At 48.1% G+C, this 22,569-nt stretch overlaps 1 protein-coding gene across 1 annotated transcript; it reads left to right on the plus strand.

Annotated features, from left to right (window-relative positions):
- Nucleotides 1-8,089: 8,089 nt before the first annotated feature.
- Nucleotides 8,090-8,950, plus strand: LOC125541505 (uncharacterized). The gene has a single exon (XM_087539805.1). The coding sequence runs from the start codon at nucleotides 8,090-8,092 to the stop codon at nucleotides 8,948-8,950; it is 861 nt and encodes a 286-aa protein (XP_087395931.1).
- Nucleotides 8,951-22,569: the final 13,619 nt, after the last annotated feature.

The raw sequence follows: 22,569 nt of genomic DNA on the forward strand, positions 1-22,569 counted from the left end.
CCCCTGGAAATCTCTTTCTCCCCCTTAATACTTTCTCTTGTAGGTTTGGTCCTTGAGACTTTTTCTCTCCCTTGATGTGATCTCTCTCTCCTACAAGCGTTGATGTGATATCTCTCTCCCCCTTTGACATCAATTTCCAAGAAGGGCTTTCTGGAATCTGTCGTATAGGTTTGGTCCTTGAGACTCAGCACAAAGCAATGGATAAAATTGTGATGCTTGTAGAGGACAAGATTCATTGAGTAGAGCTGGATCAGAGAAAAAAAGAACAAGCTCACTAGACATGTAGGATCTCACAAAGATTTGCAATGAATTACCTGAAGGATTTGCAAGGAATTGAATGCAGAAAATGCAGAACAAAAACAAAGAGAAAAGAGAAGAAACTGAAAGATCTAGATGAAGTTTTTTTTGTTTTTGAAAAAGAGAAAGAAACTAAACATGCATGAGACAAATGCAATAACACAGAAAAGAACACAAGAGAACTCCATCTAGAGTTGGGCGGTGACATAGTCACCTATGTTAGAGTATATTGACTTAGGAGTCAAGTGAGAACACTTGATCATAGGTCATACTCATCTTTTAAGCTCAAAATGGGGTTACCATTTTTCGTTTAAGCATCTTGATGTATTCACATCTTGTTGAGTTGCTTTGACTCATGTCTTGGAGTAAAGCTTCTCTAAGATGGAATAACATACCTTGGGTGGTGGTGTGGTTCTTGCTCATGTAGTTGAACTTGTGTGGGTGCTCAAGGTTGATGTAGCTCATCAAGAGTTGGGAGCACCACTTGGAGTTTGAGTTCATCTACCTACATGGGTTAGTTCTTTGCAAGGAAGAGCACTTGTGTATCCAAAAATGACAATCATGAAGCTCAACATAGAATTTGTCAAAGGATATGTTTGAATGGTTTTGTGCTTCCTTGTCTTCAACCACCATTGTGTAGAGTCTTGGTGATGTAGAGATTGCTCAAGATGTGAGTGAGTCGCAATCTCATGGAATTAGATTCAACCAAGCACCTACAAGGGTTAGACAACATGCAAGGTGCAAATATATCCAAGACATAAGATAGTTATCATAAGAGATATATCATGGATTAGTCATAAGCTCATGTCTTGCATGTGTCCAATGGAGTTTCTACTCCAAGTTCGAAGCATCAATGATGTTCAATTCTCCTCTCAACCTGCAAAACACTTTCTCATCAAGTGGTTTAGTAAATATATCCGCTAATTGCTTATCGGTGCGAACGTGCTTAAGGTTAATGTCACCCTTAGCAACATGATCTCGAATGAAATGATGACGAACTTCAATATGCTTAGTTCGAGAATGTTGTACAGGATTATGACCAATTTTGATAGCACTTTCATTGTCACAAAGCAGTGGAACATGTTTCATATAAATCCCATAATCTTTAAGAGTTTGGGTCATCCAAAGTAATTGAGCACAACATGAACCAGCGGCAATGTATTCCGCTTCGGCGGTGGATAAGGATACCGAGTTTTGTTTCTTGGAAGACCAAGACACAAGAGATCTACCAAGGAATTGACAAGTACCCGAAGTGGACTTTCTATCAATCTTGTCTCTGGCATAATCCGAGTCGGAATAGCCAACAAGATCAAAAGAAGACCTCTTAGGATACCAAATGCCAAAATTTGGTGTATGGATTAAATATCTCACTATCCTTTTCACAGCCTTAAGATGACATTCTTTAGGAGCAGCTTGATATCGTGCACACATGCACACACTTAGCATAATATCGGGACGTGAAGCACATAGGTATAACAATGAACCAATCATAGAGCGATAAACCTTTTGATCAACCGGTTCACCATCTTTGGTCAAATCATTATGTCCACTAGTAGGCATGGGTGTAGACATACCTTTGCATTCTTGCATATTGAACTTCTTGAATAAGTCCTTGGTGTACTTCGTTTGAGAGACAAATGTACCTTCCTTAGTTTGCTTGATTTGCAAACCGAGAAAGAATTTGAGTTCACTCATCATAGACATCTCAAACTTCTCTGACATTAGCTTTCCAAACTTTTCACTAAAGAGAGGGTTAGTTGAACCAAATATGATATCATCGACATAAATTTGGCATACAAATAGTTCTCCATTAACCCTTTTAGTAAAAAGAGTAGAATCAATTTTACACAATTTCAAAACCACTTGTAGTAAGGAACTTGGTTAAGCATTTATACCATGCTCTAGGAGCTTGTTTAAGACCATAAAGAGCTTTGTGAAGTTTGTAAACATGATTTGGTTTCTTAGGATTGATAAAGCCGGGAGGTTGTTTGACATAAACTTCCTCCTCTATTTCACCATTTAGAAAAGCACTTTTAATGTCCATTTGGTACAAGGTGATATTATGGTGATTAGCATAGGCAAGTAAGATGCGAATGGACTCAAGTCTGGCAACGGGAGCATATGTCTCACCATAGTCCATACCTTCGACTTGTGTGTACCCTTGGGCGACGAGACGTGCTTTGTTGCGAACCACTTGTCCATCTTCATCTTGCTTGTTGCGAAACACTCATTTGGTACCAATGATGTTGTGGTTGTTGTCGGGCTTCTCAACCAATGTCCAAACTTGGTTTCTCTCAAAATTGTGTAGCTCTTCATGCATAGCGTTTATCCAATCCGGATCTTCCAATGCTTCTTCAACCTTCATAGGTTCAATGCTAGAGATGAATGAATAGTTCTCACAAAAGTTAGCTAAACGAGTTTTTGAGCGAGTGATTCTCCCGGTTTGTATATCATTGAGGATTTGCTCGACGGGATGATCTTTGGCAATTCTTGCTCGAACTCGTGAGAGCTTTTGCTTGGGTCTTCGTTGAACATCTTCTTCATCTTGTTCTTCTTCTTGGCCTTCTTCATTATTGACGTCGTCGTTCTCTTGTCGTGGTGGAGAAGGAGGTTGTTGATGTTCGTCTTGATGTATTTCCTCGTTTTCTTCATCTTGGTGTGTCCCACTTGTGGATGCTTCCGTGTCGATTCTTGGTTCACCTTGTCGTGAAGTAGAAGCTTCCACTTGGATGGATGAAGTACTCTCCTTCACCTCCGTTGGACGAATTTTGCCAATGGACAAGTCTTGAATTGCTTCTGAAGGGTCTTTGTCTCCTACATCAATTGGCAATTGCTCTACTTGCGAGCCATTAGATTCATCAAACTTCACATCTACCGTCTCTTCAACCTTTCGGGTGAAATTGTTGTAGACACGGTAAGTGTGAGAGTTTGAGCCATAACCAAGTAGAAAACCTTCATGAGATTTAGGAGCAAACTTTGAATGACGATGCTTATCAAGAATGTAGAACTTTGAGCCGAATACTCGAAAGTATCCAACTTGGGGTTTGTTACCGGTGAGAAGCTCGTATGCCGTCTTGCCGAGTAGCTTGTGAAGATATAAGCGATTTGTTGCGTGACAAGCTGTCTCAACCGCTTCTGACCAAAAGTGCTTCAGCGTCTTGTATTCATCAAGCATCGTTCTTGCCATTTCGATGAGTGTCCGGTTCTTCCTTTCAACAACTCCATTCTGTTGAGGTGTGTACGTAGCCGAGAACTCGTGTGAAATCCCTTCTTCGTCAAGAAAGGTGTCCACATTTGCATTCTTGAACTCCGTTCCGTTGTCACTCCGAACCTTCTTGATCTTCATGTCAAACTGATTTTGGGCCTTCCTAGCAAAGTTTCTGAAGATCTTCTGGACCTGCGACTTGTCATTAAGAAAGAACACCCACGTAAATCTTGAAAAATCATCAACTATAACTAGACCAAAAGAATTTCCACCGAGACTCTTGTAGGCGTTGGGACCAAAAAGATCCATGTGAAGTAGCTCGAGTGGCCTCCTTGTGGTCATGATGTTCTTCACAGGATATCTTCCTCCAACCTGTTTACCTGCTTGACAAGCACTGCAAAGTCTATCCTTATCAAATATGACATCGTTAACTCCAAGGATATGATTTCCTTTAATAAGCTTGTCAAGGTTTCTCATGCCAACGTGACCTAGTCGTCTATGCCACAACCAACCTTTTGAGGATTTAGCAACAAAATACTTGGCAATCTACCTCGGTAAATAGGACATTCAAACCAAAATCAGCAAGTCTAGATACTGAAAGTAAGTTGTAGCGAGAGATTCAACGAGCATGACATTTTGAATGGAACTATCATGTGAGATGGCCACCTTACCAAGGCCAACCACTTTACCCTTTGAATTATCACCAAAGGTGACATATTTTTGAGGGCCGTCATTTTCAGCAAGCTCACGAAACATCTCTTCATCTCCGGTCATATGATCAGTACATCCACTATCAAGAACCCATTCCTTTCCTCCTGATTCATATCCCCGAAGATTTGCCATAAGACCAAAATGTCTCATTGCATCATCAAGATCGAAGTCACTATCATCATCATAGTATCCATGTTCATCATGATCTTGTGACTCATCATTTCCTAGAGAGGGTAATTCATTAGATAAATGATCATCAAAGTGGTCACTTTTATGAATTCTTATAGCTTCGAATATGATATCACTAATGATTCCAACATCTCCTTTAGCATGCTTAATATTGGTAAGTTCAAATAGACAATTACCAAAACTAGGATCACTAGAGTTCATCTTACTCAAGGCAATAGATTTATGGAGAATTTCATCCAAAGTTTTCAAGGAATGATCGGAAAATCGTTCCTCAAGAAATTTCCATATAGTATAGGCACAATTAAGAGTAGGCAAACTAGCAATCAAATTTTTGGGCAATCCTCTAATGATGAGCTCAATAGTTCTAAGATTGCGAATCATGTCAATATCTTCATCTAGGGTAGGATGCAAAGGATCAATATGAGGTGCACAAGGACTAGCAATATACTTGTTCAAATGATATTGATTGAAAATTACAAGCATCTCATTTTTCCACTCATGAAAATACTCTCCATCAAGAATAGGCACTCTATGTCTAAGACTCCCTAAGGTAGACACATCCATCTTCCTCCAATGTTGATTAAACCAAGGCAATGGAGACCAAAGCTCTGATACCACTTGTAGGTTCTAGAAGTAGATGTGTCTAGAGGGGGGTGATTAGACACTTAATGCTAAAGTTGCAATTTTTAAGCTTTTTCGGTTTAAGTGGGGTTTAGGCATAATTTCAACATACACAATACATATCAAGCAAGCATGCAAAGAGTATATGAGCAGCGGAATGTAAAGCATGCAACTTGCAAGAATGTAAGGGGAAGGGTTAGGAGAATTCAAACGCAATTGGAGACACGGATGTTTTTCCCGTGGTTCGGATAGGTGGTGCTATCCTACATCCACGTTGATGGAGACTTCAACCCACGAAGGGTAACGGTTGCGTGAGTCCACGGAGGGCTCCACCCACGAAGGGTAACGGTTGCGCGAGTCCACGGAGGGCTCCACCCACGAAGGGTCCACGAAGAAGCAACCACCCATAAAGGGTCCACGAAGAAGCAACCTTGTCTATCCCACCATGGCCATCGCCCATGAAGGACTTGCCTCACTAGCGGTAGATCTTCACGAAGTAGGCGATCTCCTTGCCCTTACAAACTCCTTGGTTCAACTCCACAATCTTGTCGGAGGCTCCCAAGTAACACCTAGCCAATCTAGGAGACACCACTCTGCAAGAAGTAACAAATGGTGTGTAGGTAATGAACTCCTTGCTCTTGTGCTTCAAATGATAGTCTCCCCAACACTCAACTCTCTCTCTCATAGGATTTGGATTTTGTGGAAAGAAGATTTGAGTGGAAAGCAACTTGGGGAAGGCTAGAGATCAAGATTCATATGGTAGGAATGAAATATCTTGGTCTCAACACATGAGTAGGTGGTTCTTTCTCAGAACATATGAGTTGGAATTGTGTATGTGTTCTGATGGCTCTCTCCATGAATGAAGAGGAGGTGGAGGGGTATATATAGCCTCCACACAAAATCCAACCGTTACACACAGTTTTCCAATCTCGGTGGGACCGAATCAACAAACTCGGTCGGACCGAAAAGGTAAACCTAGTGACCGTTAGAGATTTTCGGTGGGACTGACATGCAACTCGGTAGGACCGATATGGTTAGGGTTTGGGCATAACGTAATCTCGGTGAGACCGATTACACAAACTCGGTGAGACCGAATTTGGTAATTAGCTAACCAGAGAGTTGGTCAGGCAAACTCGGTGGGACCGATTTGCTCTTTCGGTGAGACCGAAAAGTTACAAAAAGGAAAAACTGAATTTACATTGCAATCTCGGTGGGACCGATTCGCTCTTTCGGTGAGACGGAAAAGTTACGAAAGGGAAACAGAGAGTTTGCAATCCCATCTCGGTGAGACCGAGATCCCTATCGGTAGAACCGAATTGCTAGGGTTTGGCAGTGGCTTATGACAAGTGAAACTCGGTGCCGCCGGATAGAAAGAATCGATAGGACCGAGTTTGGCTTAGGGTTTAGGTCATATGTGGATATGGGAAAGTAGTTGAGGGTTTTGGAGCATATCACTAAGCACATGAAGCAAGAGGCTCATTAAGCAACACCTCATCCCTCCTTGATAGTATTGGCTTTTCCTATGGACTCGATGTGATCTTGGATCACTAAAATGTAAAATGAAGAGTCTTGAGCTTGAAGCTTTAGCCAATCCTTTGTCCTTAGCATCTTGAAGGAGTTCCCACAACTTTTAGTCCATGCCACTCCATTGTTGAACTTATCTGAAACATGCTAGATAGAAATGTTAGTCCAACAAGAGATATGTTGTCATCAATTATCAAAACCACCTAGGGAGCACTTGTGCTTTCATCAACAATATAAAAGTTGTAAACTAACTATCGAAGCAATTTAAATGAGGCCGAAACGACAAACAACAATTCCAGAAAATCCCCATATGCATATTATGAATTTGATACTGTTCTGCTCTAAACCATATTTTAGAGTTGTTAAACAGGAAAATAAAGTGCACCATGTTAAACTAGACATTTTTCCACCCTATTTACATATAAAGTTTATTTAAAACCGAGCTACGATTATTTAGTTATGAAATAAACCGTTTTCACATGCCATTTATGCAAATTAATTCAAACAACACATTTAAACATTTTAAACATGGATGAAAACAGCATACTATGAAACTAGATGAAATTCTAATCATTTTACATATTTAAAGTCTTTACATAAGATACATAGTTCATGAGTTATTATATGCATGAAAACTAGGGGTTTTTTTGTAAAATAGTAAACCCTAGAAAAAAAAGGAAAAACCATTATGCAGAGAAAAAAACAATACTGGGCCGGATTGAGAACCTCGGTGCAGACCACTGACAGATTAACCTGAGGCGCTTGGGACTCGATCCTGAGACCTCCTGGACAGAGCAAGGATCCCTGACCAGTCGGGCTACTACTAAGCTAGTGGAGAAACATGGTGACCATTGTAAATAAACTATACATGCCAGAACGGATCTAGGAAAAGAAAGAAGGTTCAGTTATGACGGAAGTTGCTCACAGCGAGGAAACAACGAGGCTGGCGGCCATGGCGAGGTTGCGCAGGGTCTCGGCAACGCGGAGGAGAGGGAGTGCGTGTTGGGAATAAGCCATGGAAGAGCCTGAGACGCGTCGGGCTCGGCCATGGCAGCCTGGGTCGCGTGTGTGCGTGACCAGGTGTGCGTGCGTGTGTGTCCTCGCGTTCGAGCGTGTGGGCTGTTGTGTGTAGGCGAGAGAAATGGAGTGATGACCACGTCGGGGCGCTTGACCCGGCCTGCGGCGTTTGCGTGCGTGCGCGGTGGATACGCGGGCCTGGGAGCGTGGACGTCGGGTGTGCGCAGTGGGAGCGTGGTGCAGCACGTCCATGCGTGCTGGGGATAAAAGGCCAGCTCCCTCCACTGTTGTAAATTGCCTGATCGAGTCTGAGCTCGAGGAAAAAACAAGGACGCCGTTCGTGCGGCGGGCGGAGTTCGTGCTCCGGCAAAACCACATGCGTCCTTGCGTCCTTCTTCTTCCTCCTTCTTCTTTGCTGTGTCAGAGAGTGAGCGAGAGGGAGGTGCTGCTGAGCGAGAAGAAGAGGAAGGCCGCGGCAACAACTATTGGTATTCAGAGCTTCGGTTCGGGCGATCACCAGTGACCATGGCGTTGGTTCCTCACGGCGGTGGCGCGGGCGGATCGGCGTCGATGGCGATGGCGATGCTCACGGTGGACAACTACACCGTCTGGGCGATCAAGGCACAGGCCATCCTCAACATGCGCATCTTGTGGGAGGCGGTGGCGCCAGGCGATGCGGCGGTGAACGCGAGGAAGGACAAGACGGCGCGCGCGTTGCTGCTCCGAGCGTTGCCGGAGGACGTGCTGCTCTCAGTGGCGACAAAGCCCACCGCCAGGGAGGTATGGGACTCCCTGAAGGTGAGGTTCGTCGGCGCCGATCGGGTCCGCGCGGCGAGGCTGGCGACGCTGCATGGGGAGTTCGACCGCCTGAAGATGGCGGACGGCGAGGCGCTGGACGCGTACGCCGGGAGGCCGGCCGGGATGACGGCGAGGTACGCGAACCTCGGGGAGACGTTGGGCGACGCGGCGCTCGTGAAGAAGCTGCTGGACACCGTACTGGATCGGCTGTTCCCCGTCGTCGCCGGCATCGAGCAATTCTGCGATGTGACGAACATGGCGTTTGACGAGGTGCTCGGGCGGCTGCGCGCGTTCGACGAGCGGGTTCGGCGTCCTGGACAAGATGGCGGCGAGCGCGGGGGTGAGCAGCTGCTCATGACGGCGGCGCGGTGGGCAGCGCGGGAGCGTCGACACGGCGGTGCTCGGGACGACGACGACGATGGCAAGAGTGTGGCGTCGAGCAGCGGCGGGAACCGGCGTGGACCCTGCTACAAGTGCGGCGTGCGCGGCCACTTCAAGAGAGACTGCCCCAAGCTGCGGAGGGAGCCGGCGGCGGAGCGCGCGCGGCTGGCGGATGTCGCCGGCGTCGAGGACGACGGCCTCCTCTAGTTCACGGCTTAGGGGGAGTGTGTTGGGAATAAGCCGTGGAAGAGCCCGGGACGCGTCGGGCTCGGCCATGGCAGCCTGGGTCGCGTGTGTGCGTGACCAAGTGTGCGTGCGTGTGTGTCCTCGCGTTCGAGCGTGTGGGCCGTTGTGTGTAGGCGAGAGAAACGGAGTGATGACCACGTCGGGGCGCTTGACCCGGCCTGCGGCGTTTGCGTGCGTGCGCGGCGGATACGCGGGCCTGGGAGCATGGACGTGGGGTGTGCGCAGTGGGAGCGTGGTGCAGCGCGTCCGTGCGTGCTGGGGATAAAAGGCCAGCTCCCTCCACCGTTGTAAATTGCCTGATCGAGTCTGAGCTCGAGGAAAAAACAAGGACACCATTCGTGCGGCGGGCGAAGTTCATGCTCCGGCAAAACCACTTGTGTCCTTGCGTCCTTCTTCTTCATCCTCCTTCTTTGTTGTGTCAGAGAGTGAGCGAGAGGGAGGTGCTGCTGAGCGAGAAGAAGAGGAAGGCCGCGGCAACAATAGTGCGGGCGTCCCTCACGGCGGTTGCGGTTGGTATCTGTCCATGGCAGGAATGAGATGTGATGGAGCGAGGAAAAACAAGAAAGGGAGATGGGAGAGAAAAGGAGCAGGGCATGGCCTCGTTCAATGCTTCGGGAGCGGTGGCTGCCCACCTGCGCGGCCGGAGGTGAGGCTGCAGGGGGGTGCATGGATGAGGAGGCAGGAGATGGTGCGACGTCCGTGCTCAGGCATGAGCAGAGGCAACGATGGCGGCTTGGCGCGGGGCGCATGCGAGGAGGTCAACACGAGGCCGGCAGGGACTTGGCGCTCTGGTCGTCGCTGAAGACGGCGAGGAAGCGAGATGGCGCTGGTGCGGAAGAGGTCTGGCGCAACGAACATAGGCCACTTTGGGCCGGGAATGACGGGCTTGCACAGCGGCGCCATGGGGGGTTGTTACCTGGAGAAAGAACGATAGAGAGAATTGAGAGAGAGATCGAGATGAAGTACGAGAGAGGCAAGGGAGGAAGTAGAGAGAGCAGAGCAGCGGAGGAAGGCGGCTAGAGTCGGGGCCATGGTCACGGGAGCCTCGGGCGAGCTCCTCTCGCGCTCGAGGATGGAGGCTATTGCCTCGGTCCGGTCCGGATCAAGCGGGCTGGCTGGATCCGTGCAGGGTCCCGAGGAAGGAGATGGCCGAGGCGCTCGGGGAAGAGGAGGCGACTGCCTCGGGCGCGGCTGGAGGACAAAGATGCAGGAGACACGCACGGGGAGGCGGCTGTTGCACGGAGGCTCAGCGAGGGGTGGATCTGGATGGATGTATTTGTGGATCTGGAGGTGAGCGCTAGTAGTTGGCTTGCTGGTGATCCTTTGGCAAATGGAGACGGTGACAGCGACGTGGGAATTTGGAGGAGAAGGTGGAGGCTTGGCTGTGCTGGTTGGAGTGAAGGGGATCTGGGAGGATCTCGAGGAAGGAGGGAGTTGGTCGGCTGGCGGCGGAGACGGGATGGATGGATTGGACTAGGGTTTGATCGGTATATATATAGTAGGTGGGCTAGGCTTAGGGCTATTCGGTCCCTTCGATCGTAATTGGACAGACCAGAATAAATATGTTAGAAAACCCAAACAAAGAACCAAAGATATTTTAGGGATGTTTGGGGATGATCCGAATCCGACGATAATGACAGCCCGGGTCGGGTTCGGGACAACTTTCGGACGCGCGCGAGGGGTTTGAGTATTGTGTATAGATGGTCAAACGGTCGGGTAACAAAAGAATGGTCGGTCTGAGAAAGGTCAACAGAGCCGAGGAATAAGAGGCAACTATCAACGGATGCAAGTTTTGAAAACATGACGACAACGAAATGCCGGTGCAATGCAAATGATGACATGATGAAATGCACATGATGCAAAGATGAATGCAACAAACAAATAAAACACGCGGCGAAACTCGAAATCCATGGAAGGCATCTGGAGCGCCGGTCTTGGGGCGTCACATCCGTCATCCTCCCTCTCCATCTCCGGCGAAGTTCCGGCGAGATCCACCGGTGCATCGGAATCCGCGCTGCCCGAAACCCTAGATCCGAAAGGGTATAATTTCTCAAAGTCCTGAAATTTCTACATTATGTGCCCATGTTCGTCATGCCATATCTCCATGTTCGTAGCTCCGAATTGCGCAGATGACATATCAAAATGTTCGTCTCGTGATGATCTTCATGTTAGCGTCATTTGCATGGATGTTACTGTCCATATTGATGCCCCAACCTTCGTTGCAAAAGTGATATATGATGTTGTATGCTGGAATTTACCATAACTTGCTGATTTGTCATTTTCATTGCATTTTGTGTGTGCATCCTATGAGCATGATGTCTGCATGTTTTTGGAGCATCTCCATGCCACATTTACAGTGGTGCAAGCATTGTATTTTTATGAGCTCTGTGGTGACTAGCACAAGCATGCAAAGTAGGCTTCATTTTGAGGTAATTCACTAAGAGTGTTTTGAAGATATTGTTATTCTCTATCCATTCATGCCTCTGGTTGCAATTATGGAGTACTCTAGCTTGTCATTACCATGCTCTACTTTTGCTAAATATTGTTGCTGGCAAATTGTTACATGAAGTTCATTTTTGCCATGTGTTTTGCTAGTGATCCATGCACCCTATGAAGTTGCTCTTGCCATGCTTAGCTTCATAAATGTGTCTACTTACTATTGGTTACCTTGTGATTCCATGAAATGCATTGTGGTGAGTGGAATGAGCTTGCAAAGTTGCTATCATGAATCTGTTTCTCCCATGCTCTGTTTTCCTTCTAAGTCTGAAACTGATCATATCACTTGCCATGTTTGCATGGGTGCTACCTCATTTTCTATGCATCTTTGGTTAAAGTTCAGTAAGCGAGTTTTATTCTTTTCCTTGAGTACAAGCATGCCATACCTTTGTTTTCCATGATATTTTCCTGTAGCAAGTTGTTTGCTAGCTCTAAACATTGCTACATGATGATGTTTATGCCATGTTTAGTATTTTCTCTAAGTCTATGAAGCTGTTATCATTTGCATTTTTGCCATGCTATTTCAAGCTTGTTCTAGTGAGTTCTAGCAGGAGCTTAGTGTTCATGATTTGTAGAGGTTCACGTGTACTTTATGGAAATGTGCTTTGTTTCTATGTTGGAGTCATGTAGCATAGTTTATTGTTGCATCATAAGTGATATGATGTTGTTAAGCGCAGTTTTGCATCATTCTTGTTTTGCTTGTCATTTGCAAACCGTGCATCCGTTTCCAGTGATCCTTATATCGATTTTGACCGAAATCACTCATTCTTTCCAGCGGCATGCTTGATTTTCCAAGTTAATGCCTTTATCATATTTTCCCTTCCAGAGTACCCATATGCATTGCACATCATAGCCTGATTCCATGCCATGTCTTGCATCATGTTGCTTGTGCATTGCACCATGATTGGTTGTTGTTCCATTACTTGTATTCTTGCTTTGGGTAGAGCCGGGAGATGAGATCGTGAAAGAGGAACCTATTGAGTATGTTTACGAGGAGCAAGCTTTCAACAACTCTGAGCTCTCTGCAGGCAAGATGATCATTACCCTCGATATCACTTCTATCTTTGCTTGCTAGTTGTTCGTTCTATCGCTATGTTGTGCTACCTATCACTTGTTTATAATGCCTCCCGTATTGCCATGTCAAGCCTCTAACCCACCTTCCTAGCAAACCGTTGTTTGGCTATGTTACCGCTTTTGCTCAGCCCCTCTTATAGCCTTGCTAGTTGCAGGTGCATAGCAGGTTGTTCCATGTTGGAACATGGATATGTTGGGATATCACAATATCTCTTATTTAATTAATGCATCTATATACTTGGCAAAGGGTGGAAGGCTAGGCATTTTGCTCGGTGTTTTGTTCCACTCTTACCACCCTAGTTTCCGTCATACTGGTGTTATGTTCCTTGATTTTGCGTTCCTTACGCGGTTGGGGTGTGACGCCCCCGATTTAATCGTACACTAATCATACACGCAAACGTGTACGATCAAGATCGGGGACTCACGGGAAGATATCACAACACAACTCTACAAACAAAATAAGTCATACAAGCTTCATATTACAAGCCAGGGGCCTCGAGGGCTCGAATACAAGAGCTCGATCATAGATGAGTCAGCGGAAGCAACAATATCTGAGTACAGACATAAGTTAAACAAGTTTGCCTTAAGAAGGCTAACACAAACTGGGATACAGATCGAAATAGGCGCAGGCCTCCTGCCTGGGATCCTCCTAAACTACTCCTGGTCGTCGTCAGCCGGCTGCACGTAGTAGTAGGCACCTCCCGAGTAGTAGTAGTCGTCATCGACGGTGGCGTCTGGCTCCTGGGCTACAACGTCTGGTCGCAGCAATCGGGTATAGGAAAAGGGAAAAAGGGGGAGCAAAGCAACCGTGAGTGCTCATCCAAAGTACTTGCAAGCAAGGAGCTACACTACATATGTATGCATTGGTATCAAATGGAAAAGGGGTATCATATGTGGACTGAACTGCAGAATGCCGGAATAAGAGGGCGATAGCTAGTCCTATCGAAGACTACGCTTCTGGCAACCTCCATCTTGCAGCATGTAGAAGAGAGTAGATGGTGAGTTCACCAAGTATCATCGCATAGCATATTCCTAACCGATGATCCTCCCCTCGTCGCCCTGTGAGAGAGCGATCATCAGTTGTATCTGGCAATTGGAAGGGTGTGTTTTATTAAGTATCCGGATCTAGTTGTCATAAGGTCAAGGTACAACTCCAAGTCATCCTGTTACCGAAGATCATGGCTATTCGAATAGATTAACTTCCCTGTAGGGGTGCACCACATTTCCCAACACGCTCGATCCCCTTTGTCCGGACACGCTTTTCTGGGTCATGCCCGGCCTCGGAATATCAACACGTCGCAGCCCTACCTAGGCACAACAGAGAGGTCAGCACGCTGGTCTAAATCCTAAGCGCGCAGGGGTCTGGGCCCATCGCCCATTGCACACCTGCACGTTGCGTACGCGGCCGGTGAGCAGACCAAGCAACCTCCATTACAAAGGAAGTTGCGTTATGCGGTCCAACCCGGTGCGCGCCGCTTAGTCGTTGACGTCACGAAGGCTTCGGCTGATACCACGACGTCGAGTGCCCATAACTTTTCCCGCGTAGATGGCTAGTGCGTATAGGCCAGTAGCCAGACTCAGATCAAATACCAAGATCTCGTAAAGCATGTTATCTTGAAGACACCGCGAACGCCGGCCAGGGCCAGGCCCACCTCTCATCTGGGTGGTCTCAACCTTCCCTGTCGCTCCGCCGCAAACATCCACACAGAGGGTCGTCGGGAAAGTATGTCCTTCCAGCCCCCAATTCGTGAATCAACCGCGGGTACTCAACGAGCCGACCCGACTTTAGTCACAACATATATCATGTGTAATATGTATAGTATATACCCGTGATCAACACCCGACGTAGTATAGCATGGCAGACAGACAAGAATGTAGGGCCACTGATGATAAACTAGCATCCTATACTAAGCATTTAGGATTGCAGGAAAGGTATCAACAGCTGTAGCAACAATGACAGGCTATGCATCAGAATAGGATTAACGGAAAGCAGTAACATGCTACACTACTCTAATGCAAGCAGTAGAGAGAAGAGTAGGCGATATCTGGTGATCAGGGGGGGGGGCTTTCCTGGTTGCTTTGGCAAGAGAGAGGGGTCGTCAACACCGTAGTCGTACTAGGTAGCAGCGGCGTCGGTCTCGGTGTCTAGCGAGAGAAGGGGGGGAAGAAACAATAAATATTAAGCAAACAGATGCATAGTGATGCATGACATGACAAGTATCAGTGATAGGGGTGCCCTAACGCGGTATGAGGTGGTACCAGTGAAGGGGGAATCATCCGGGAAAATATCCCCGGTGTTTCGCGTTTTCGGACAGATGAACCGGAGGGGGAAAGTTGCGTGTTCGCTATGCTAGGGATGCGTGGCGGACGAACGAGCCATGTATCCAGATTTGTCCCGTCGTTCTGAGCAACTTTCATGTACAAAGTTTTTTCATCCGAGTTACGGTTTATTTTATATTAATTTTAAAAGAATTAAATCATTTTTAGGATTTATTTAATTATTTTAATTCAACATTATCCAGAATAGTGTTTGCTGACGTCACCATGACATCAGCAGTTGACCTGGTCAACCTGACAGGTGGGTCCCACCTGTCAGTGACACATTTAATTATCCAGTTTAATTAACCTAATCAGGATTAATTAGGGGGGTGGGCCCCACTATCATTGACTACTTAATTACTAACAGTGGTTAGTTTAATTAGGTAATTGGTCAATCTTAATTATGATTAATTAGTTTAATTAATTGTTTAGTTTAATTAATCAAGATTAATTAAGTTAATTAATTAATTATTATTTTATTTATTATTAATTTTTAAAACCTTTTTTTCATTTTCGTTCTGTGGTGGGGCCCCCTTGTCATAGGCAGGGGGTCTTGGCGGGTTCGGGCGTAACGGGCATTATCGGGTGTGGGCGCACGCGAACCCGCACGGAGGCAACGGAGGACGCAGCTGGGGCCGTGCCCATGGCGCGGCCAGGGGAGGGCGTCGACCATGGCGAGGACGCCGGCCGATGAGCGGAGGGGGAAAGCGGGTCGCAGGTCGCGGCCACCGGCGACGAGCGCAGCCACGGGCAGGACGGCAAGATGCGACAAAGGCGGGTGTAGGCGGGGCGGCCGGCGTGGCGCGCGGAGAGGGAAGGCGAGGCCGGGGCGAACAGGGGCAGCGATAGCGGTGAGGGATGCAGGACGGCGCGCGCGGTCTCGGCGAGGTGCGGGCGCGGCGGCCATCAGCGGGGAAGGCGGGAGCAGCGGTGGTGAGTGCGAGGCCACGGCGTGGGGCGGCGGCGGCCGCAGCAGCTGGCAGCGCGTGTGCAGCATAGCAGTAGCTCGAGGAGCGAACGGGGCGCGGGTGCAAAGGAGGAGAGGGCGCGAGGCAGCAACGAGAGAGGCACGGGGGCCGCGGAGCACGGCAGCGGGGCAGGTGCGTGGGGGTGTGGGCAGAGGCCGCGGCCGATGCGTGGCCGTGCCCGGGGACGTCGTGGTGCGCGGCAGTGTGCACGTGCGGAACGGTGCGGGCGCGCGCAGGACGAGGCCGCGGGGCGTGAGCGCATGCGCGAGGAGACAGGGCGCGAGGATGCAGGGGCATGCGCGCGCGGCACGGCAGCACGGCGCGGGACAAGGCCGCGGCCATGAGCGCAAGCACGAGCGCGCGCAGGCGAGCATGGGAGGAGAGGAGAGGCTCATGGAGGGAAGTAGGGGAGTGGCAGCGGGGGTCGAGGTGGTGAGACGGGGACGACCGAGCGACGGGGAGGCAGGCCGGCGACGGTGTCCTGGCGCGGGGGCGGCGCAGTCGACGTGGCTCCGGGCGCCGGCGTAGTTGGTCTCCTCCCTCGATCCCGATCCTATCAGGGGAGAGGGGAGATATTATGCGGGGGGGAGTGGGGTGTGTTGGTGGGGGGAGTGGGTCTCACCGGGTGGGGGAGGATAAGGGAAGTGGGGGTGGGCCTTGGCCTAGTTGGGCAGGCCAGCTGGGCCGGAGCCCAGTGGGGGTGTTGTTCCTTCTTTTTTTGTTAGTTTTGGTTTTCTGTTTTTTTGTATTTTCTTTTCTTTATTTTATTAACCTTTCTGTTTTATTTCGTTTTAATGTATTTTGGCAATTCCTAAAAAGGTGTTTGCTGCTCTATAAATGCCATTTTTGGCATGCTCCGAACATTTTGTTTCAATTTTTGAATTTTTTTTATTATTTAACTATATTTTAAATTTGAATTTTGAATCGGCTTTGAACTAACGGTAGATTAGCAACAGTTACCATGGTGCCATTTGCGTGGAATTACTATAGCTTGATTACCCGGGCGTTACAAAACTCCTCCACTACAAGAAATCCCGTCCCGAGATTTAGGAGGTAGAAGGAAACAGTGTGGGGTATTCATCACACAGGCGGTCCTCACGTTCCCAGGTGGCTTCATCTTCAGAATGGTGCGACCATTGGACTTTGAGGAACTTGATTGCCTTCTGACGTGTGTGGCGTTCAGCTTGATTGAGAATGCGGACCGGATGCTCTTTATAGGAGAGGTCCTGTTGCAATTCGAGCACTTCATGATCCACTGCTCGGATTGGGTCCTTGAAGCAACCGCGGAGCTGTGACACGTGGAACACATCGTGAACCCGAGAAAGGTTCGGCAGAAGCTCCAGTTCATGTGCCACTTTTCCACTCCTTTCGAGAATAGTGAAGGGACCGATATAGAGAGGGGCTAGCTTGCCCTTGATCTCGAAGCGGTGAGCACCCTTCATTGGTGTAACTCGAAGATAAGTCTTTTCGCCAGGTTGATAGACCATGTCTTTGTGATGACGGTCATACTGACTTTTCTGATGTGACTGAGCGGTCTAGAGATTCTCGCGAATAATGCGAACTTGTTCTTCGGCCTGTTGGATAATATCCGGACCGAAGAGTGGACGTTCCCCAGTTTCTAACCAGTTCAGAGGGGTTCGACACTTTCGTCCATATAACACTTCGAAGGGGGACATCTTCAGACTAGCTTGATAGCTATTATTATAAGAGAACTCGGCATATGGAAGAGATTCCTCCCATTTCTTGCCAAAGGAAATTACACAAGCTCGAAGCATGTCTTCGAGCACTTGTTTGACACGTTCAACTTGACCTTGCGACTAAGGATGAAATGCAGTACTGAACGACCGATGAGTTCCCATAGCTTCTTGGAAACTTGCCCAGAATCTTGAAGTGAATAAGCTGCCACGGTCTGAACTGATAACCAGTGGAATACCGTGAAGTGAAACAATTCTAGACATGTAGAGAGTTGCAAGGTGACTAGCAGTGATTGTTTCTTTGACCACCAGAAAATGTGCAACTTTAGAAAGCCGATCAATGACGACAAGAATAGCATCATTACCTTTCTGCGATTTAGGAAATCCAATGACGAAGTCCAATTCAACATGGTCCCATTTCCATTCAGGAATAGAGATAGGTTGCAGAGTTCCAGCAGGCCTTTGATGTTCAGCTTTGATACGACGGCAAACGTCACACTCAGCAACATAACGAGCAATGTCCTGCTTCATATTAGACCACCAGAATCTCTGTCGGATGTCCTGGTACATCTTTGTACTACCGGGATGAATAGACAAAGGCGTATCATGAGCTTCTTTCATAACATTTTTAGTCTGATCCAGGTTTTTCCTCGAACATGGTACCACTAGGCGGCCTTTGATGTACAAGGCTCCATCATCAGCGATAGTGAAGAATGAGGGCTTTCCTTCTGCTAGATGGCATTTAATCTTATGGACTTCCGAGTCATAACCTTGAATAGTCTTTATACCATCTATGAGATCTGGTAAGACAACCAAGGTATTGAGAGAACCCTTCGTAACAACACGAAGATTCATCTTCTGAAACTTTGGGGGAGGGGGAGCGAGTGCTCCAGGAGGAACAATATGAAGGTTCGGCTTTCTAAATTCTTCGACAAGCGAGGGCTGAACTTTGTGAACCTGGAGGTGGTTGCAGTAAGACTTGCGGCTCAAGGCATCAGCCATTACATTTGCCTTGCCGGGGGTATAGGATATACCCACGTCAAAGTCTGTAACAGTCTCCATCCATCTCTGCTGACGGAGGTTCAGATCTGGCTGAGTAAACAGATACTTCAGACTTTGGTGGTCGGTGAAGATCTCGCAATGACTACCGAGAAGGTAATGTCGCCGCTGCTTCAGTGCATGAATGACAGCAGCAAGCTCGAGGTCGTGAACTGGGTAGTTTTCTTCATGAGGGCGCAGTTGACGAGAGGCATAAGCAATCACTCTGCGCTCTTGCATTAGGACACAGCCTAATCCTTGATGGGAGGCGTCACAGTAAATGACGAAGCCCTTCTTAGTATCCGGTGGAGCAAGCACTGGGGCAGAAGTCAACTTGTCTTTGAGCGCCTGGAAACTTTCCTGAAACTTGTCTGTCCATTCGAACTTGACACCCTTATGCAACAGATTAGTCAGAGGCCTGGCAATCTTAGAGAAGTTCTCGACGAATCGATGGCAATAGCTGGCGAGACCGGGAAAACTTCGGACTTGCTTGACATTCTTCGGAGGAGTCCAACCGAGAATAGCCTGAACTCGTTCAAGGTTGACGGCAATACCATCCTTGGAGATGAAATGCCCAAAATAGGTTACTTCGGGGAGCCAGAATTCACACTTGGAATACTTAGCATACAGTTGATGCTCTCGAAGCTTTTCCAGCACAAGACGAAGATGTTCAGCATGTTATTCTTTGTTCTTGGAAAATACCAGGATATCATCCAGATAAACCACGACAAACTTGTCGAGGTAATCCATGAATATATAGTTCATCAGACGAGAGAAAGTGGCGGGAGCATTCATTAAGCCGAATGACATGACAGTGTACTCGTATGACCCATACCGAGTCACGAAGGGGGTCTTTGGGATATCCTCTTCACGAACACGGATCTGGTGGTAACCCAATCTCAAGTAGAGTTTGGAGAACACTGATGAACCAACCAGTTGATCATAAAGATGATTGATCCAAGGAAGAGGATATTTATTCTGAATGGTGGCTTGGTTTATAGGACGGTAGTCTTGGACCAATCGGTTCGTCCCATCCTTCTTCGTAACAAAGAGACAAGGTGCTCCCCAAGGAGAGCAACTAGGGCGAATGAAACCTTTGAAAAGAGATTTGTCGATTTCCGCCTTAAGCTCAATGAGTTCATGTGGCGGCATCTTGTAGGGTCGTTTGGCTATAGGGGTGGTGCCTGGTTTCAAGTCGATAATGAATTCGACAGCCCTAGTAGGGGGAACCCTTGGAAGTTCTTCCGAAAAGACGTCTTGGAATTCACGAACGATGGGAATGTTTTCAATGCCCTCGAGTGGTGCAGCGTTCAACGCATTCAAGGCATAAAGCCGTGCCTCGGCGTTCTGAACTGGATGAGCTTGGTAAGCAATTATTTCATCAGAAGGGTGTAGCAGATGGATGACCTTAGTGGCGCAAACTATAGAAGCAGTATGCGCTTTCAACCAATCCATCCCCAGAATGAGGTCAATGTTAGACGACTTTAGGATAATGGGAGAGGCATAGAATTCCAGCCCTTCAATTTCCACGGGGACGTTGATGCCAACCAATGAGTTTGACATTGTCCCACAGGGTTTTTACCACTACCGAAGTGTTCATCTCCTCACATTTAACGTCGTGCTTGTATGCAAAATCTTCTGACATGAATGAATGCGATGCTCCTGAATCGAATAAAACAGATGCAGGTACTGAATTTACGAGGAGTGTACCCATCACAGTAGCCGGCTGGTCTTGAGCTTCATTAAGATCAACGTGGTTGGCATGAGCACGACCATAAGACCTGGCATTGTTGTTGCGAGGCTGGTTGTTTCCACGACCAGCCGCAGGAAGGGCCAGTTGATTCTGGTTCTGAAAGCAGTTCCTGGCGAGGTGACCTGGTTGGCCACACTTGTAGCACAGACCACTATTGGGAGTGGGAACAGGAGCTCGGGGTGGTGGAGCTGGAAGTCTTGGCTGCCTAGTTGGTGGGGGTGGCAGACGCGGTGTAGCATAGGACTGCCTTGGAGCAGGTGCAGTTGGCTGGTACATGCTGTTGGGAATCCATATTCTACGCTTCTGCGAGGATGGGCCCGGAGATGAGCCCGTGTCACGGTTGCGCCTATGAGAGCTCTGGTGTTCCTGCAAACCAGTTTCGACATTGATGGCCTTGTTCACCAAGATGGCAAAATCGGCAAAGTCGTGCACTAGAAGTGCGAGCTTGATATCAGCTTGAAGGCCATCACGGAACTTCTCCTGTCTGCGTGCATCAGTTGCAATGTCTTCTTCAGTATAGCGGGACAAGTTCAGAAACTCCCGCTGATAAGCTTCCACAGTTTTGTTGCCTTGGGTGAGGCTGCGGAACTCGCACTTCTTACGGCCCATGACTCCCTGAGGAATGAAGCGAGCACGGAAAGCAGCTTGGAAGTCTGGCCAGGTGATGATTGTTCCAACCGGCAGAGTACGCCTGTGGCTGTCCCACCATTGAGCAGCGGGTCCCTTCAAGAAGAAGGAAGCAAAGGTGACATAGCTGGCAAGGGCTACATCAACAGACTCCATCTCATAGGTGATGTCACGGAGCCAGTCATCAGCATCCAGAGGCTGAGTTGAGCTACGGTACACAGTTGGGTTGAGACGCATGAAATCCTGTAGAGTCACTTGGGTTGGCTGCTGGTTCATATTGGGGCGAGGAAACTGAGCCATAATATTCTCCATAAACTGGCGATTCAGCTTAAACTGTTGCATCATCCCAGCCATGTACTCAGGCGGGGGTGGGGGAGGGTCACCACGACCATGACCACCTGGTCTAACCATCCTGCTAATATATAATAGGAGTGGTTCAGCATTGAGAATTTGCAAGGGTAAAAATCATTCATGATGAAACATGCATAATGAAAGGAACAAGATAGATACTACATAGTAGTTGGCATATCTTACAAAAGAGATCATGCATAGAGTTCGGTACACAGAGTTCAGTACATAGACTAAAAACATCATAGGCGGCACGCAGGCTCGCAGTGAATGCATCTAACACTAACAAGCAAGCCTACATCAGTCCCAGGAGGAACTGTGGAGGTAGGTGTAGCCGGACATCTGCTAGTGACGCGAAGGGAAGTCCTCCACGTGAGTAGCCTAGGGTCCGCGGATACTCTGGTGCGGAACCCGACGTGCAGGTGGCAGGAGAGGACCAAGTGCGGGAGAGTAGCCTCCCACATCCGGCCAGCCGACACCCTGGGGCATCACGGTCCTGGCAGGGTAGATCACAGAACGCGACAGATCACCAGATCGGACAGAGGGGTGCAACAGCGTTAGAGCACGGTACAGGTGCTGACGGGTGGTGTACAACTCGTGGCGAAGAGCTCGGTTAGCTCTATCCAGCCCATCAGCATGCAGAACCAGGTTCTGATGGTAGAAGGGCTCTCGGGTGACAGTGGAGTAGGCAGAAGTGTAGTATCCCTCCGCACCAACATCGGATGCGATAGCAATGTGCCTGAAGGGGGAGGTGTCCAACTCCCGGTACTCTCCACGAAGACGTGTCAGAGCAGCATAAGAAACATCGTGGACCTCCATGCCGATAGTCACTCCAACACCATGAGCAGTGTGCAGCACGGTAGTGGAGTCATACTCCCGAGAGTAGAGGTGGACGATGGCAGGGTACTGCTCCTGGTTGAAGTCCTCGTACTCCTCGTAGACGGTGTACTCAGGGTGCCAGCGATAAACCAAATAGGTCATCATCTCAACCAACACAGCAGGTGATCCTGAGGCACCAATGGCCGTCGTGTGGTGCACGACCTGTCTCGTCGGCTCCATCTAAAAACAAATATGTTTTCACAGGAGTCAAATGACAATGTGGATAATGTTGAAATACTACTCTAAAGAATAACTAGGGCTTATCCAACTTTGGGGTGAACGTGGTCACGGGATCCTAATGTTAAAGTTAGTAAAATCGTTTAACCCGAGTAGAAGAGAGTTCAGAGTCCCAGAGTAAGGATCGAGGAGTAAAAGATCCTAATA

This window comes from Triticum urartu, chromosome 2A, assembly GCF_056163025.1.
Source record: "Triticum urartu cultivar PI428250 chromosome 2A, HENAU_Tu73, whole genome shotgun sequence".
Lineage (NCBI taxonomy): Eukaryota > Viridiplantae > Streptophyta > Magnoliopsida > Poales > Poaceae > Triticum > Triticum urartu.